General features: G+C 35.5%; 1 protein-coding gene across 1 annotated transcript; it reads left to right on the forward strand.

The window, feature by feature from the left end:
- Window positions 1–335: 335 nt before the first annotated feature.
- LOC106883068 (putative aminoacyl tRNA synthase complex-interacting multifunctional protein 2) lies at window positions 336–13,522 on the forward strand. The gene is made up of 4 exons (XM_089350510.1): window positions 336–977; window positions 7,871–8,014; window positions 9,307–9,550; window positions 12,058–13,522. The coding sequence occupies exons 1-4, from the start codon at window positions 375–377 to the stop codon at window positions 12,456–12,458; spliced, it is 1,392 nt and encodes a 463-aa protein (XP_089206636.1). The 5' UTR covers window positions 336–374; the 3' UTR covers window positions 12,459–13,522.
- The last annotated feature ends 4,082 nt before the right edge of the window (window positions 13,523–17,604 follow it).

Here is a 17,604-nt window from a genome sequence, read left to right on the forward strand (position 1 = left end):
TTCAGTTTTGACTTTTAAAAAAAGTGTATAGAAAGTTTTCCTTGTTCAAGTGCTTAACAAGAGTTGGTTCTAAATTATTGTTTCCTTCATATTTTGGAAAAGTAGAGATTTATTCAAACTATAAAACCTCTTCATTTTATTTCAAATATTCCCTCCAAAATAGTACAAACTATACTGAAAAATTAGTAAAGCTAGAACTGGTTTCATAAGAATTAATAGATTGAATCAACCCAAGTGATGCCTTTATAAAGTTCTGCATTGCTGACTCACTGTTGTGTCAGTCTATTTTGGTTACACACCTCAACTCTTCTCTTTCAGTCTTTGAAAGTCAGTTGTTTTCTGTTGTTAGTGTTAGTTAGCTGCTGACTACTACAATGGGAAATACTGTTTCTAAAGCTGCAGAACAGTTTCTTCACCGAGTTATTGCATGTGGAGCTAAGAAGAAAAAATCACGAAAATCTGACATGTGCTCTGATAAAACTCCTTTAGAACAACCAACAACTATGAAAAATTCTTCAACTGCTGTTACCAAATCTTGTGTAGCTAATCAAGATAGAATGGAAAATATTGATGTTTGTGAAAACAATGGGAATATTGAGACAGCTTTAGTTGAGGACTATGTTTTAGTTTCGTCCCGTAATCAACAGAAAGAAAATACAGCTATGTCTGTGGAGAATGTAACTGAAATGAAACCTTCTTCATCAGATATGGATAAATATACTTGTGAAATTAAGCAAAATTCCAAGGAAGAAACAGTAACCTCTGACCTTGTAAATAAGCAAGAATTAAACTCTTCTACAAAACTACTTCATTCTATAGATGATATTCCTCATTCAGACAGCACTTGTGTAAATCAAAAGTCCTGCAGTATTTCATCAGAAATATCTTCTTGCAAATCTAACTCTTCTTTCACTCATGTCAGCCAAAGTGTGATGAATCATGTGGATTTATTAAAAAATGTTGAGGAAAATACTCAGGTAAAAGTCCAGGTATTCTCAAGTAACAATAACAGCAAAATAATTCTCTGTAATTTAATTGAAATACATTTTATTACTAGTAACTGTAATAGTAGCTGTTGTTACTACCTGGTTTTTATAACTGATTGAAGTGCATGCACCTTTACTTTTTAAGTGGGTCATATGTTATATGAGAATCACATGGAAGAGAGCTGTACACCATGCTGCTATTGTTTAACGGTTTTTTTTATTCATATCCCTGAAATTCTGTTTGGTTATTGGTTTGTTACAACAATATAGAAATATTTAGTGGATGTTTTAAAACATGATTAATGATTACTTAACCCTTTAGCATTTAAACTGGCCATATCCAGCCAAAATATTCTACCTGCTTTATGTTCAAACTGGCCAGATCTGGCCTCTCATATTTACAGTATTATTCTAGAAATAAACAATCATGTCATTGAAATCTCAAAGTTACAGCATAATGCATGACTGATTCAAATAAATGCAAATAACTAAGCAGACATTTGACACAATAATCTGAATACTAAAGGGTTAAGTTATGTTTTTTGATATTGGCATAACATCTGAAATTTGGTGTGTTGGGGATGGGGGCAGGGTATTGGTTGATTACACCAACTATGGTACATAACTTATACTTTGTTTCATTGATCCTAGAGGGATGAAAGGTAAAATTGACTTCACTGAGATTTGAACTCAGAATGTAAAGAGCTGTAACTAAATACTGCAAGGCTTCTTATTTAATGATTCTGCGTATCCACTATTCTTATATTCTGTGTGTGTGTACATACACACACACACACACATATTTGTGTGTGTGTATAATAATAAAATGTTCCACAGCTCATGGGGTGCCATTGAAACATTTGTTTACATGTATTGATCCATGCACAATACACTGGACTAGTTTGTGGTTATCCTCTCCAAGCCCCTAAAAGGGTTTTGAGTTCAAAACTAGGAGCAAATGTAATAATTCTTAATTATGCAACAATGCCTTGTTGCTTACAATAATAAACAGAACTTGTTATTTATTCAGCTAAGAGGACCTAGTTTATTAAGAATTAAGAACATTTTCCAAGGACTCAATGCTCTGCAGGTGACAATATAAACTGTTAACTTACCTGTATAACTTGTAGTCTATTAACTTAGCTGTGATTTTGCCTCTAAGTGTCTATCGATGAATAGAAGTGTTCAGTTGGTGTTGTTTAGTATTGACTCGGTTTGATAGGACAGATTTGTTATCAATACTGTCTCTCTTCCTAAGTATTTTTTTTTTTGCACACACTAGGATTACATTATCCTATGCCCCCCCCTTTTTAAGTGTGTAGATGTGACTTAACTGTTTTTTAGCAGATAAGTTTTCAATTAACATATATATATATAAAGAATTAAACTAATTTGTACTGATTTCCTGCTCCAATTCTATAATGGTCTGTTTCTTCAATTAATCCTCGATAATTAACGACTTTGATGGGGAAATTAATTTAAAAAAAAATTTAATGAAACTGTTCTGTTCAAGTCATTATTGTTCTTTTTTTTTTTTGCTGAGTGATTTTATTCCCAACATTTTCTAATTGTATTTCTTCTTTTAAAAAGACTGGTGACTATTTCAGTTCTTATTGATGTTCAGTAAGTTTTAGCTGACCATGTCAATAGTGCTGGATTAGTAAACTAATGATCAGTGACTGGTATCTTATCACAGCACTATGTTGTAAGCAAAACAAAGGCATTTCTTGTTTAGCTTCAGATCATCCATGACTGAACAGGCATATGATTAGACATTCCAACCATGACTATCCCAGCTTGTTTTCAAGGAAGGACATTGTATCCAGTACTAAATTATCTATGTCCTTCCTTTTTTCTCAAGATGGTAGAAATCTTATTTGGGTTAGATTTGGCTGCTATTTATAGCAGACCTAGCAACCACATGAAGCTACTGTGTTGCTTTATCTTGGTATAGACTATGTAGCTTTAATAATGAATCATGGCAGGGTACAATATGCTATTGAAAATCTTAGGGAACATTGTAAAATTGGTGCATAGCATAGTTAAAGTTCTCCTTTTGCCTTAAACAACTCTTGGAGTGGTTGGCGTTAGGAAGGGCATCCAGCTGTAGAAACTCTGCCAAATCAGATTGGAGCCTGGTGTAGCCATCTAGTTTCACCAGTCTTCAGTCAAATCGCCCAACCCATGCTAGCATGGAAAGCAGACGTTAAACGATGATGATGAATTTCATCACCATCAGACCAAAACAAAGCAAACAATTTAAACAAACTCAGTACAATTTTTGTTTTATACTGTCTGAGTAGACAGTATCATGACATTGCAGGGTCCCCATGGCTAGTAAGGAAAATGGAAGATAAAACTGCATTGTAAGCTTGAACCCACCAAGGCTATGTGATTGTAAAATTTACTTCTTAACCACCCTGTCATTCAGCATTCCACATTCCAGCAAGTCATACTCCATTCTGGTTTGAGGAATATCTTGATTTCACACCACTGTCAATTTAATGGTTGACTGAGTGAGCTGTGATTTGGTGGTCCTTATGAAACTTAAAACTTGCCAGCTTTAAAATACAAGGAAACTTGGCACCAATTCTCTTTCATGCCTGCAGAAAAAATTGTGTCATATATTATGCATGATCTGTTTTAATACTGAGTACTTTCATTTGATGAACTGGATTTTCTTTCCTGTCATAAATGACAGATGAGGGTTTTGCAATGTCTTGCCGAACAACTTGCACAAATGCTTTGTTTATAAGGATCAAATATTTGTGCCATACATGATCTCACTCTCCATCAAATCGACATTGCCAGTACAAATGCACAGTGTATCACATGCTAAATGTTGAAGTTATTACAGAGCAACATGAAATGGGGTGCTTTTTTTCTTTTTTATTTGTACTTAGTTATATTTTATTGTCATTTTTCTGCTTGCTTTTTCTTCTAAGAAAGAGTCTATTTACTGTTAAGAACAGTTCTTGCTGGTTGCCATTGAGAACAATTCTTGCCTTAGGCAGTAGGTGTTAAAACACCAACAGTCATTTCATGGTTACCCTCTATGGTGAATGCATTTCTAGCTTCTTGGCTATCATCCCTATGTACCACAAGAGGGACACCCTTCAAATAACTCTGGAAGCTTTTACTTCCTTTTACTAAATCAGTTTCAAAACACGAACTTATTATATCATCATCGTCAACATTTAACATCCATTGTCCATGCTGGCATGTGTTGGACAGTTTGACTAGGGCTGGGAAGCCGAGGGGGCTGTACCAGACACCAATCTGATTTGGCATGTTTTCTAATGCCTTTCCTAATGCCAACCACTCCGAGACATTTTTATAGAGAACCCATTTCTTGTCACCTGTGATTATTTGGTTAAAAAAAGGTTTATTTGTGAGACATGACAGCAAAGAAGAGCATGCATTCACTTTTGACCCAATTTGCTGACTTTTCCGATGGCACACAGGTGTCGATGAATGGTTGAATGACCAAATCCAAGCTTTTCTGCTAGTTCCTCAACAGTTATGATGGGATTTTGTTTCATCAGGGTTTGCAGGACATCCTCATCGAGCTCGACAGATCTTCCAGGACGAGGCTCATCTTCGAGGCTGTAGTTTTTGTTTTGGAATTTCTGAAACCATTGTTGACACTGGTTACGCTTATTGTCCAATCCCATATACTGCATTAATATTCTTCGCACTTTCTGTTGCGTTTATTGAACTCATAAAGCAAAATATGCCAAATATGCTCCTTTTTCACTTCCATTATAGCTTTGAAAAAATAACGGTTAAAATCGAACTGCACTCTTCAAAACTTGCACTTAGAATAAGAACAAGGTAAAATTACTACCTGCTTTTATAGCAAGTTGATGCAAGTAGTTTATCCCAATCCCCTTCCAACTTTTAGTTCATGCAATTGAAAAAAATCACATTATTTATGGGATGACCCAACACACACACACACACACACACACACACATATATATATATATATATATATAGAGAGAGTAAACAAGAATAAACTATTGTATATTTCAGAGCATCACTACACATGTTTCAGTAGCATATTTATTCTAATTATGAGTATTTGCATAACAGGTAACACTATATATATATATATATATATATATATATATATATATATATATATATATATTGTCATGTAAAAAGTATCCAGTCCAGTGTGTAAAATGGTTGACATCATAAAGTGCATCCAGCTGTAAAAACCATGCCAAAGCAGTTGGTGGAGCTTGGTGCAGTCCTCTGGTTTACCAGATCCTGTCAAACCACCCAACCCATGCCAGCATGGAAGACTGACATTAAATAATGTAAATGATGAGTACCTGTGTATGTGTACACACACACATGATGTTTGTTGTTGTGGCAGTGTAGTTAGAGTATTGAAATTCTTGACCAAAGTTCACTGGTTCAAACTATAAGATTCTCTTGAAATTGGTTTTTATTATTTGTAATCTTTCAGTCATTAAATATGTTAATACTATGGCACAGGCACGACTGTGTGGTTAAGAAGTTTTCTTTGGAACTTAATGTTTTCAGGTTCAGTCCCATTGCATGGCACCTTGGGTGTCTTCAATTATAGCCTCAGGTTGACCAATACTTTGTGAGTTAATTTGGTAGATGGAAACTGCCGAAAACCTATGGTTGTTTAGCGAAGAGATTTGCTTCCCAAACCGTTTGGTTTTGGGTTCTGTCTCACTTCATGGAATCTTGGACAAGAGTCTTCTACCATAGCCTTTGGCCATCAACATTTATATACATGTACAGCCTTGTGAGTGGATTTAATTAACAGAATTGAAAGAAAATTGTTTTGTGTGTATGTGCGCGTTCGTGATAGTTGTAAATGAGCATCACCATCATATAAGTACTGTCACATACTTTCAATCTTCTGTGAAAACAAGTCCAGCTATGGGTAAATACTGCTTTGTTTAGAAAAGTATGAGGTTTGCAACAGGAAAGGCATCCTCCATAAAAAATCTACCTCAGCAAATTTTTTCTGACTCCTGCAAGTTTGGAAAAGTGGGCATTAAAATGATGTATATAAATGTTGATGAATGTTGATATTCTACACTTGTCCCTACTTGAGCAAAATGGTGATGACAGTACTCAGAAGGACCATCTGTATTAAGTACGGCTGACTGAGGTAAATAGCACAGATAATAGTTTTAGTTTTGTTATCTTGGAATGTTTAGTTTGTGGTAGATGGCTGCTAGTCTGTCCAAGTAAAGAGATGTTTTCCATTTATTGAAGGAAAAGTAATAAAGGTAATCTCTAGCAAATTGTGGTGGATAACAAGGGAAAATAAAATGAAAATGTTTGTGATCAAGAAAGGCGTTAGGTTTTGTTGAATGGTTTCATATGTATGGCAGCAGGATTCGGCTATTTGCCACCACTCCAAGAAAAGTCAAGTGGTTGCTGCAGAATTTCTACAACTTCACCAGCTTTAGGGCACAGTTGAGAAAGACACCAACCACTCTGCCTGCAACACTCCCTCTGTGTGTGTGTGCATACATTCAAACATATACATGTATATCCTTGTGATGTTTTCTTTAGGAATGCAAAGCTAACCTAAAATTTTTGTGTAAAAACAGTGAAATTTGCTTAACCCTCTTGATATCAATCTGCCTGAGGCTACTTCTGGTTCTATAATACAAATTCCCGGGTTCAAAGTAATCTAAATTAAAAATTCCTTCAAAATGTTATGTCAATTTATGTTCCTGACATCAGATTGATAAACACAAAATTATTTGACTAAATTCTTCATTATTTTCAAATCGGTTTGAAACAAGGGCAGCATGTATAAGTGCATAGAGACACTGTAAGTTGTAATGAAAGCGCATAAGTTTAATCTTTACCCTTTTTAAAAGGTGCTATGGATTAGAAAACATGCTCGATAAACTGTCAGTTTTGATTATCTGTTAAAGCTAATTTTACTTCATTTATATCACAAATGATCTCATTATTTATGGCTTATGTTTCATACCCATATTTTCCCCCCGTAAAATGATGAAAATATTAGGGGGCTTATGGCTACTTGGTGCAGGCAAAGGGAAACTACTCCAGTTTACTTGTTCTAATGTGTTTCTAAAAATTTCATTTACTGATGAGACTGTCTTGTAAACTATTATCATGGAATTAGTTGCAGTTCAGTAGTATATCTGCTTGGTTGTAAATACCTTTGTGGGATGAATTTAATATGGAATTTACCATTACCGTTTCTCAACACTCATCACCTACAACCCTTAATCAGGACTTCAATATCGATAATGGAGAAGAAATACTTAAACCTAAGAAAATATGTGTTAATTTTTGTAGTATTCTCCTACATAGTGAGAAAGTTACTACCATGTTTATTTGCAGTTTGGTTGAATGAAAAGTCATAAGCATTAAGTGGTGGACAGAGTATAGCACAATATGAGGGAGCCTCTATGTGGTATTCAACCTACCAGAAAGAGTAGTCAAATCTTCAAATACATCCTATTAGCTTTGAAAAAAAAAGAAGAAAAAAACAGTGGATAATATGGTTATGGAAATACTATCAGGTATAAAGACAGTCATATTTGGAATGCCTTTGATCATAGATCTGGTTGATCGGTTAATCATGTTAGACCCAGGGCTATAAACTACACAAATTACAAGAAAATGATCAACATTCTGGATGACAATTGTACACTTTTTGTCCAACTCCTCCAACTTTGTTTTTGTGATTATTTCTCAGAAATATTGAAGTGTAAGAATTAATACAAAAGGAGTTGTTTATTTTAGTTATCTTTTATATTGATTCTGGATTTAACTTTCAGATGCTTTCTTAGTTTTGATTTATTTCTGTTATATTGTTTTTTTGTTTTTTTTTCCTTTTCCACATGAAGACACTGACTGACCCAATTTCTCAACTTGAGATGCAACAAGCTGCTATCTTTGCTCGACTCAAAAGAATACAAGATGAATTAGATAAAATGTCATGTGGAAGTGAATGCCAGGAGAGTAGTCAGACATCGGGCCCTGTTCTAGATGTAAGTACAGTTTCAATTTGGCTCTTTGATGTCTCTTTTCTATAAAAAAAAAATGCTACAAAACATTGTCATGGATACTATTTGTGTGAAATGTTAGAACTAAGTTTTGCAATGGTATTCTTTGTTTAATGGTTAATCTTTTAAATGAGTTAACTGAGGAAAATAAAATTATCTCATTCTGGAGATGGTTTCTGTGTTAACAGACATGGCTGTGTGGTTGAGAAGTTTATTTCCCAGCCATATGTTTTAGGTTCAGTCCTGTTGTAGAGCACCTTTAAAAGCCTTGTAACTGGTTTTGGTAAACAGGAAGAGAGAGAAAATTGTTGTGTGTGTGCATGCATGCATGTGTTTACATCTGCAGCTATTTGTGCCAAATTGTAGTTTGTGGTGTTGTCAGTTTCTCCTGTCAACAATTTGTCTGGGCACTTCATGCCTTTGAAACTGTAGAATAAGTGATCTCTTACTTGTAAAACTGTTTAGGGTTAGTGTCAGGAAGGGCATTTAGCTGTAAAGCAATGCATCACATTACATTTTCATTTAACTCATGCTTGCATAGAAAAACTGGACATAAAAGGAATGGAATAGTAGAGCATTGATCTTTAACCATACACCAATCACTTATCTTTCTCTTCTCTCTTTATATATGGAGATGAGAAAATGGAAACAGAAAAAATATATATCAATATATGACCTCTGTTTCTGTGAAAGAAAACATGCAATGATAACTTCATGTTAGGGCTTTTCTGATCATTGTCATCATCATTGCTCTTTGGCCTGCTTTTTCTCTGTTGACATGTGTTGGATGAAACCTCTTCAAGTAGTATTCTAGGGATGGATGTCTTTCTTGGTGTTAACATTTACTTTCTTTTCAAGTAAGATTCTTTATTCCACAACTTTGTATGTTGAACTATCAAGCTGCCAGACATGTTGATTATGCAGGAAATAAATGCCACTGTTGCCCAAGCAGGGTTGATGCAAAGATGCATGGAAACACACACACCTCATTATGACCATCATCATTCTTATAATGCCCATTTTTTTCATACTTTCATGGGTCAGATGAAATTCGTTGGAATAGATTTTCTGTGGCCACATGCTCTTCCTGTCACCAACCCTCACTTGTTACCAAGCAGGGTAATATTTTCCTATGGCTGAAAATGCCTCGTGTTTTATTTTTCATTTGAATTATGGTTACAAAAGGATAACCTAATAACTACAGAATAATAAACTTAATAATGATGTGTGATTTCTTTTTCTTGTATTTATATAATTTATTTTATTTTATTCTACAGAATGTTAAATTTCAAGATTTAGTGATTGGTGTTGACCCGAATTCAATCCCGTTGTCTATACTTATTCTATATCAAGAACTCTCACGAAGTTTGAAAGTTAAGCCTACTATATATGTTCATTCTTCTGTCGAGAAGAAACCTTCACCAAAACTACGTAATTTATTTGACTTGGCCACACCTTTGAAGAAACCGGAAGACAGTCGGCTGTCAAATGATCTGCTGCTTACAATTATTTACAAAAATGGTAAAAGAACCATTAGAACTACTTTTCTATTTGTCTTTTATCTTTTACATGTTTCAGTCATTTGACTGGGGCTTGATCTTGAAGGGTTTTCGAAGAACAAATTGATCCTGGTATTTATGAGTTTGGTACTTATTCTATTGGTGTCTTCTGCCAAACTGCTAAGTTACAGGGAGATATACAAATCAACACTGGTTGTCAAGTAGTGTTGTTGGACAAAGACATGCATACACACACACACATACGTCGTCGTTTAACGTCCGCTTTCCATGCTAGCATGGGTTGGACGATTTGACTGAGGACTGGTGAAACCAGATGACTACACCAGGCTCCAATCTGATTTGGCAGTGTTTCTACAGCTGGATGCCCTTCCTAACGCCAACCACTCAGAGAGTGTAGTGGGTGCTTTTACGTGTCACCCGCACGAAGGCCAGTCAGGTGGTACTGGCAACGGCCACGCTCATCTCGCTCGAGAAACCTCATGTGTCACCCGCACAAGAGCCAGTCCAGGGGCACCAGCAACGATCCCGCTCGAAAATCCCACAACAACCCCACACAAGAGCCAGTTCAGGGGCAGCGGCAATGATCTCACTCGAAGAAATTTCATGTGTCACCAGCACAAGAGCCAGTCCAGGGGCACTGGCAACGATCTCGCTCGAAAAACCTCATGTGTCACCCGCACAAGAGCCAGCCCAGGGGCACTGGCAACGATCCCGCTCGGAAGACTTCATGTGTCGCCCGCACACGAGCCAGTCAAGGAGCACTGGCAATGATCCCGTCCCGCTCAAAACATTTCATGTGTCACCCGCACAAGAGCCAGTCCAGTGGCACTGGCAACGATCTCGCTCGAAAGATTTCATGTGTCGCCCGCACATGAGCCAGTCCAGGGGCACCGGCAACGATCTCGCTTGAAAAACCTCATGTGTCACCCGCACAAGAGCCGGCCCAGGGGCACCGGCACATATACATGGTGGGCTTCCACACAGTTTCCATCTACCAAGTTTACTCACAAGGCATTTTTGGGCTTGGGGCTAACCCATGGTGCTGTGCAGTAGAACTGAACCTGAAATCATGTGATTGCTAAGTGAGCTCAACCACACAGCCATTCCTGCACCATTTATTTGCCTTTTTTTAAAAAACAGTTTCCTATAAATCTTTCTTTGTTTTATTGGTAGGATACTTGTTGTAATTTAAAGTTTGCAGCTTCAAGGGATTTAGCTGAATTTCTTTTACTACTCACTCATAGCATTAGAACTTGCTATCACTTTCGTGAACTGAAAGAATTAGAATTATTTACCTGTTGGTACAACATAATAGGGTGCTGGGATGGGTAGTTTCTGTGTGGTTGCTTAGCTTGTTAGAAATAACAAAATCTCCTTTGAATCATATCCTACTCTTATTAAAGAAAATAAGGACACATTAAATTATATAGTCCTAGATATACTAAAACACAGAGATAATGAGAGATGGTCATGTCTGGAATGCTTTTGATCATAGATTCTGGAGATTAAACACTGACGGCATGTAAAAAGCACCATTCGAGCGTGATCGTTACCAGCATCGCCTTACTGGTACTTGTGCCGGTGGCACATGAAAAAACATTCAAGCGAGGTCGTTGCCAGTGCCACTGGACTGGCTCCTGTGCAGGTGGCATGTAAAATACACCATTTTGAGCGTGGCCGTTGCCAGTACCACCTGACTGGCCCTCCTGCTGGTGGTACGTAAAAGCACCCAGTACATTCTCGGAGTGATTGGTGTTAGGAAGGGCATCCAGCTGTAGAAACTCTGCCAGATCAGATTGGAGCCTGGTGCAGCCATCTGGTTTGCCAGTCCTCGGTCAAGTCATCCAACCCATGCTAGCATGGAAAGCAGACGTTAAACAATGATGATGATGATGATATGCTACATTGGAGAGTGTAGCTTCTGATATACAAAAATCCCATGAGCTACTTTTTATTTCTAACCATCTTGAATTTATGATTACATATTAGAGAGCTCATCTGTAATGTTTACATTCATAATGTTCTGTTCTAATACAGTAAAAAAGAAATGCGATCATGTGAATGTTGAAGATTTAAGCTGATTCACCTGAAATTATCACACCATGTTTAGATGGATCGTTTTTGCCAAGTACTCAGAAAATTTTGGCTTGTTTGATGTTGAAGAAAACTTTACTAGTTGGTGTGTTGTACATAACTTCTGCCAAACAGGTGTTTATTTTCAATTAGATTAGTACTTACCATCAAGATAATCAGAACAGATCATGATAAACACTTGATAAATCGTGAATATTGAACTGGTGAAAGACTGAAAATAATATAAATGGAAAACGAGAGATCATCTTTACGGGGGTTAACTGGCTATTTATTAATGGTTATTTTTTAATATTTGTTTTTCAAACATTGTAAAATTCAGGTTTCTTTTCATTCACAATGTCAATAGTCATTTTCATTGAAAATCAAATTATTATTTAATTTGTAATTTCATTTTCTATTAATTTTTACTTTCAGTTCGTCAAGGATGTTCGCTGATGGTCAATCCTGAGAAACAAACTTTTATCTATGGTGAAGTGAACATTGCTCGATACTTTTCTAGATTGATAAACCCCTCATATGATAAAGATCCTGTTCAGTCAACACTGATAGATGCTTGGGTAGACAAAGCCAGTTTATTACTTTATAATGGTAATGCTGAACAAAAAAATGAAATGATAAAAGTTCTTGACACAACACTGTCAAAGAGAAAGTGGTTGGTTGGTCATGACTTGTCTTTAGCTGATATTGTTTCTTGGTCTGGAATCCAGAAAAACAAGCTTGCTAAACTTGTTTCACCAAATGTTGAAGTTTGGATGAAAACTTGTGCTAGTCATCCCATGTTCAGTTTTGTTAATAAAGTATTGTCACAACTTTGAAGTCAAAGCTTTTGCTAGACTTAAACTGATGGTTTTACAATCAACTTTCTATTGAGATGATGATGATATAGGTTTTTCTTTTAAAGAAAAATGTTGTTTTAACTTTTCAGCTTTTAGCATATTTAACAATAAATAAGCTGTTCTAACTATAGATTTTATTTAGAACGTGTGTGTTAAAATGGTAAGAGCCAGATGTGTGGCAAATGAAGGCATTCAGTCATCTTTTTCTCAACTCATTATCACAGCCAATGAATGGATTGTCTGAGATACTGATGTGGTGGGGTGAAGTATTATTGAATGAAACTAATTTGAAGAGGATCTTTCATCACATGTATTTGTATAGTTCATTTTGTCTAGGATATAATGTGCTGTTGGTGAAGTGTACTTGAGTTTAGATCAACTGTCAAAGTACTGTAAGACATTTCCTTACAAACAGGAACTCAAGCTTTATCACAGGTTTTTGCTCATAGACGGATTCAACTCTATTACAATCGAAAGAAACAATTCTTAATGTTACCTGTTTACTTCAACGTGGATTGGACCATTGAAAGTGATCTCTTCCAAAGACTCAGTTCAGTGTTTGTGAGAGGATGTTTGTGTGTGTGTGTCTGTGTGTTGAAATTTCCTCATGCTGGTTTTGTTTTCTTAAATAAAGAAATGTACATTAGCTACTGTTATTACCATAAGGAATCATGTCAGGTGGACTGAGAGTTAACTTGATAAATATGTAATTCTCTACCTTTGTTATGCAAGTTCTTTATTTAAACGACGATTATATTCACTAGAACTAATTAAAATATAAGATTGTTAACGACACTCTATACTTTTAATCTGATTCAGTAGCTTATAAAAATTCCTGTTGTACATTTCTCTTTTAAGTAAATTATATAAACTCTTACAACTATGTCCATTTTGACATTTTCATCATAAGCTTTATATCTTTGAAAACCCATCAGCTGATTTCTTTTTAATTTAAAAAAATGAAATTGTAATGTCGAAGAATTGGAAAAATAAAATATATATTTTAAAATAAATAAATAAAAAAGTTTTTAATTTAAAAAAAATATTTTTTGTTACTTTACTAATATTTTTATTACTTCTTTTGGAGTTCAACTTTTTTGATGAGTGACTATATATGAAATTGTGTTGAAACTGAAGCAATTAATTATGGAATAATCATTTTAGAACACAAGGACTATATTAATCCTTTGTTTTCTTGAGGAGTGAAAATTTTTGTCACACTTCTGCAACCTTGTCACTGGGAATTCCATTCACAGAATTACAGCAAACCTTTGGACACTAAGATATAAGTGAAAAGAACATAAAGTAATTTTAGTGTTTTCTTAAATAGTTAAAATGTTTCTTTCATGATATAATTGTTTATTAAAAAGTTATTTTTCAAACTTTCTAATTTTCTTAATTCAAATAATTTCACTCTATATTTGTTTTTGCAAATTGACATATTAGATTCAGTTGTATGAATATTGCTGTTTAATCTTAGATCAACCTTGGTCATCTATGATTGAAAGGTTTTCAACGTGTAGATATCTTGCTTTAGTGCTATCTAAAATTGCAATTATCTTATGTGTTCCAATTTTTTAAAAGAAGGTGTAATTTGAGGGAGATTTGGCTGTTATTTTCAGCGGATTAGTATGTTTATTTGTTTAATGACAAAGTGGCTTGCAACATAAAGGCATGCCTAATCTAAGAAATAAATTTTATTCTCAGTTGGAACCATTTTACTTTGTGTATGTTTCAAATATGAATGAAATAGGATCATTGCAGTTCTATTTCTCCTGATATATAATTGTGAGGCTGATTTAATATACTTGACATTGTTGAAAGAAAAGATTAATTTTATCTTATAAATGAAGGTACAGGTATGAGTGCATGGTTATGTTAGGGAAGTTCTTGGTTTGCAGGAACTCCTGATTTGATTCATCACTGTTGCATACCCTTCAGTTAAGTATCTTCTGTTATATCCTCCAATCAACTCAGACCTAGAGTGAAATTAGGTTGATAGAATTTGTGGAAGCTTATCTGACTACATCTGTTATTGGGAAGTAAATTTAAACTATTACTCATTTTTTTGCAAGCATTTGAACCAGGTGTCCAGTCAGATGAAAACTTGTACTTTCATTCTCCTTTTATTTCCCAACTGTCATGAAGGGACTGCTTCTCTTTTCTTCTTCTCACAGACTAAGCCGTTGAGAAAATTTGAAAAGACAATCTATTTCCTATTGAATTTAGATATTTAATATGTACACAGGGGCAATGACTAAGATCGGATGGATGGATGCTTTACTTCTGTGTTCACATTTCAATTGTTGACTTCACTATTTAAATTTGATAAAACAAATAAAGACCTGCTTTAATAGAGTGTTCTCTTGTGTAAGCAGGACATGACATTTTGTTCCAACCTGTGACATGTCAATATGAAAGAAAAAGAAAGCGATTTATTCAAATAGCTGTTTTCTTCAAACATTAACCCAGTAACGAAAGAAATTAATATATTCCTGTAACCCTGCAAATATTAAGACTATCCAAGATAAGGCTACGTAACTACATCTATATGAAGAATATTATGTAAAAGTATTATGCAGAGTAGTCTCCCATTTAACAAATTGGGGTATTTAATACAGCATCAGGGATAATTAAAAAACAGAAATCTCTTTCAATGAAAGAGGTAAGTTGGAAAACCTTTATACATTTCAGACACAATAATTTTTTCAACGCAATTATAAAACTTATTTCTTACGGCAAAGGAAGAGTTATCTCCCTTACCTTACTCTAATAGCCGATAAAAAAAAGTTTCGTTTTAAGTACCCCTCTCTCTGTCTCTCTTCAGTCAAATCATCCAACCCATGCTAGCATGGACAGCGGACGTTAAACGATGATGATATATATATATGTATAATATTTATTCTTTTGTTTGTCATTTGACTGGCCATGTTGGAGCACCACCTTTTAGTTGAGTAAATCGACCCCAGTACTTATTCTTTGTAAGCCTAGTACTTATTCTAGCGGTCGCTTTTGTCGAACCGCTATGTTACGAGGACGTAAACACACCAGCATCAGTTGTCAAGCGATGTAGGGGGGGGGGGAGACAAACACACACACACGCACATATATACGACGGGCTTCTTTCAGTTTCCGTCGGGCAAATCCACTCACAAGGCTTTGGTCGGCCTGAGGCTATAGTAGAAGACACTCGACCAAGGTGCCACGCAGTGGGACTGAATCCAGAACCATGCGGTTCGTAAGCAAGCTACTTACCACACAGCCACTCCCATTTATATATTATATTATATTATATATATATGTTATGTGGAGGCACAATGGCCCAGTGGCTAGGGCAGCGGACTCGCGGCGTTGTGAGTGTTTATTGAGCGACATTCGAAACTCTGAGTTTTATCATGGCTACCGAATAATTGTCGCATATTATATTTACAGATAAATTCCTCTATTTACATAATGTCGAGGTCTCTTTCATTCTTTTGTTGTATTACCATTTCTATCAATATATATATATATATATATATATATATAAATATACTAGCAGCTAAGCCTGGTTTCACCCGGTCTGTTTGGTGATCCGGCTGTGATCGTTTTCGGTTAGGCATTATCTATAACAGCGTTTCTCACCTTTATCATTTCGGGTTCCCTGTTTCGATTGGAGCCTCCAGCCGTATGAGGGCTAGGAAGAAAATACAAACCGCATTCCAATCTATGCACCCGTCTCTACATGTGTGCCATTTTTCACGCGAATCTACCCAGCCGTTTGGCTGTGAACATCAAGACGAAAGAATACAACAATCGCCCATGTCCAATTTATATTATAGATATATATATAGACTATTCAAGAGGAATGTGCTGCGCTGCGCAGACATTTTCTGCTGATGACATTTAACGTGAAAAACATTAATTTTTGCTAGATATATATGGAAAATACTAAGTCGACTATAGGACACTAATTTGAATACAACAATAAATCTACAGAAACTTATCGTATCGAAAAGGCTCTATATTTATTTTATATTGCAATTTGTGAATAATAGTGTCGTTGGTTACAGGTTTCCAAGGTTTATAACATTTTTGGCAGCAAGAAAATCACGGATATACGTCGGTGACAAGTGTACACAGACATACACACACATACAAATATGCATACACGCGTACGCATGTTAGTGTGTGTATATATGTGCGCGTGTATGTGTGTGTGCTTATACATGCATTACATAAATGTAATGTATATAAATAAACAATACACATGCACATACTATATATAAACATTTTATACTTCTACATATATACATACACATATATACGAACATATAATGTGTGTGTATTTCAAAATGTAACTACACGTGGACTACTGGCGATTTTTTCCTCCTTCCTTTTCCTTTGGACTTACCTGTTTTTCCGAAGAAGAGCTATGCTCGAAACATAAAACAACTCTTTTCCTTCTCCGAGCGTCTTATTAATACTTTGCATGCTCTACGTCCTCATGTTGTTTTTTATTGTCTTTTTCTCTGTTTTTTCTCTGTTTTTTGAATAAATTATACACACACACACACACATGCACCCGTATTCTCTGGCGTATTTCCTTCCTTAACGGGACACCGCGTCGGAGGGCTGCTCATTTTTACCAGTTGAGTGGATTGCAGCAACATGAAATGAAGTGTTTGCTCAAGAACACAACGAACGCATCACCCGATCTAGGAATTGAAATCACTATCTTACTCCATGACTCCAACGCCCAAACCACTAAGCCATGCACCTCCACAAAATTGATATGCCATTAAAGAAAAGGAAGTCTATCTGACGACATGAGGGGAACTGTAAACATGTGTTCGCATCTAAATAGGGTTCATATTTTTCCTTAATGGCATATCAGTTTTGAAGGTTATAGCAGTCTTGAGATTATCTTCCTTTATCATTTAGATTTGGTATCTGTTAGCACCAAGCAATTAATCTGAGTCCAGAAGCCGTGATAATTTCAATAAATCGAAAATTAAATTTGTATGATATTTGATTTTCACTTATTAGTCTCTATTCTTTAAAAATATACCACTGTTATCCTTAAAGTATTTTTCTACGCTCATTTTTGTTCCATTCATTCATATAAACATGAACGAAGATCCTA

The sequence above is a fragment of the Octopus bimaculoides genome, chromosome 4 (assembly GCF_046866305.1).
Source record: "Octopus bimaculoides isolate indiv1 chromosome 4, ASM4686630v1, whole genome shotgun sequence".
Classification (NCBI taxonomy): Eukaryota; Metazoa; Mollusca; class Cephalopoda; order Octopoda; family Octopodidae; genus Octopus; species Octopus bimaculoides.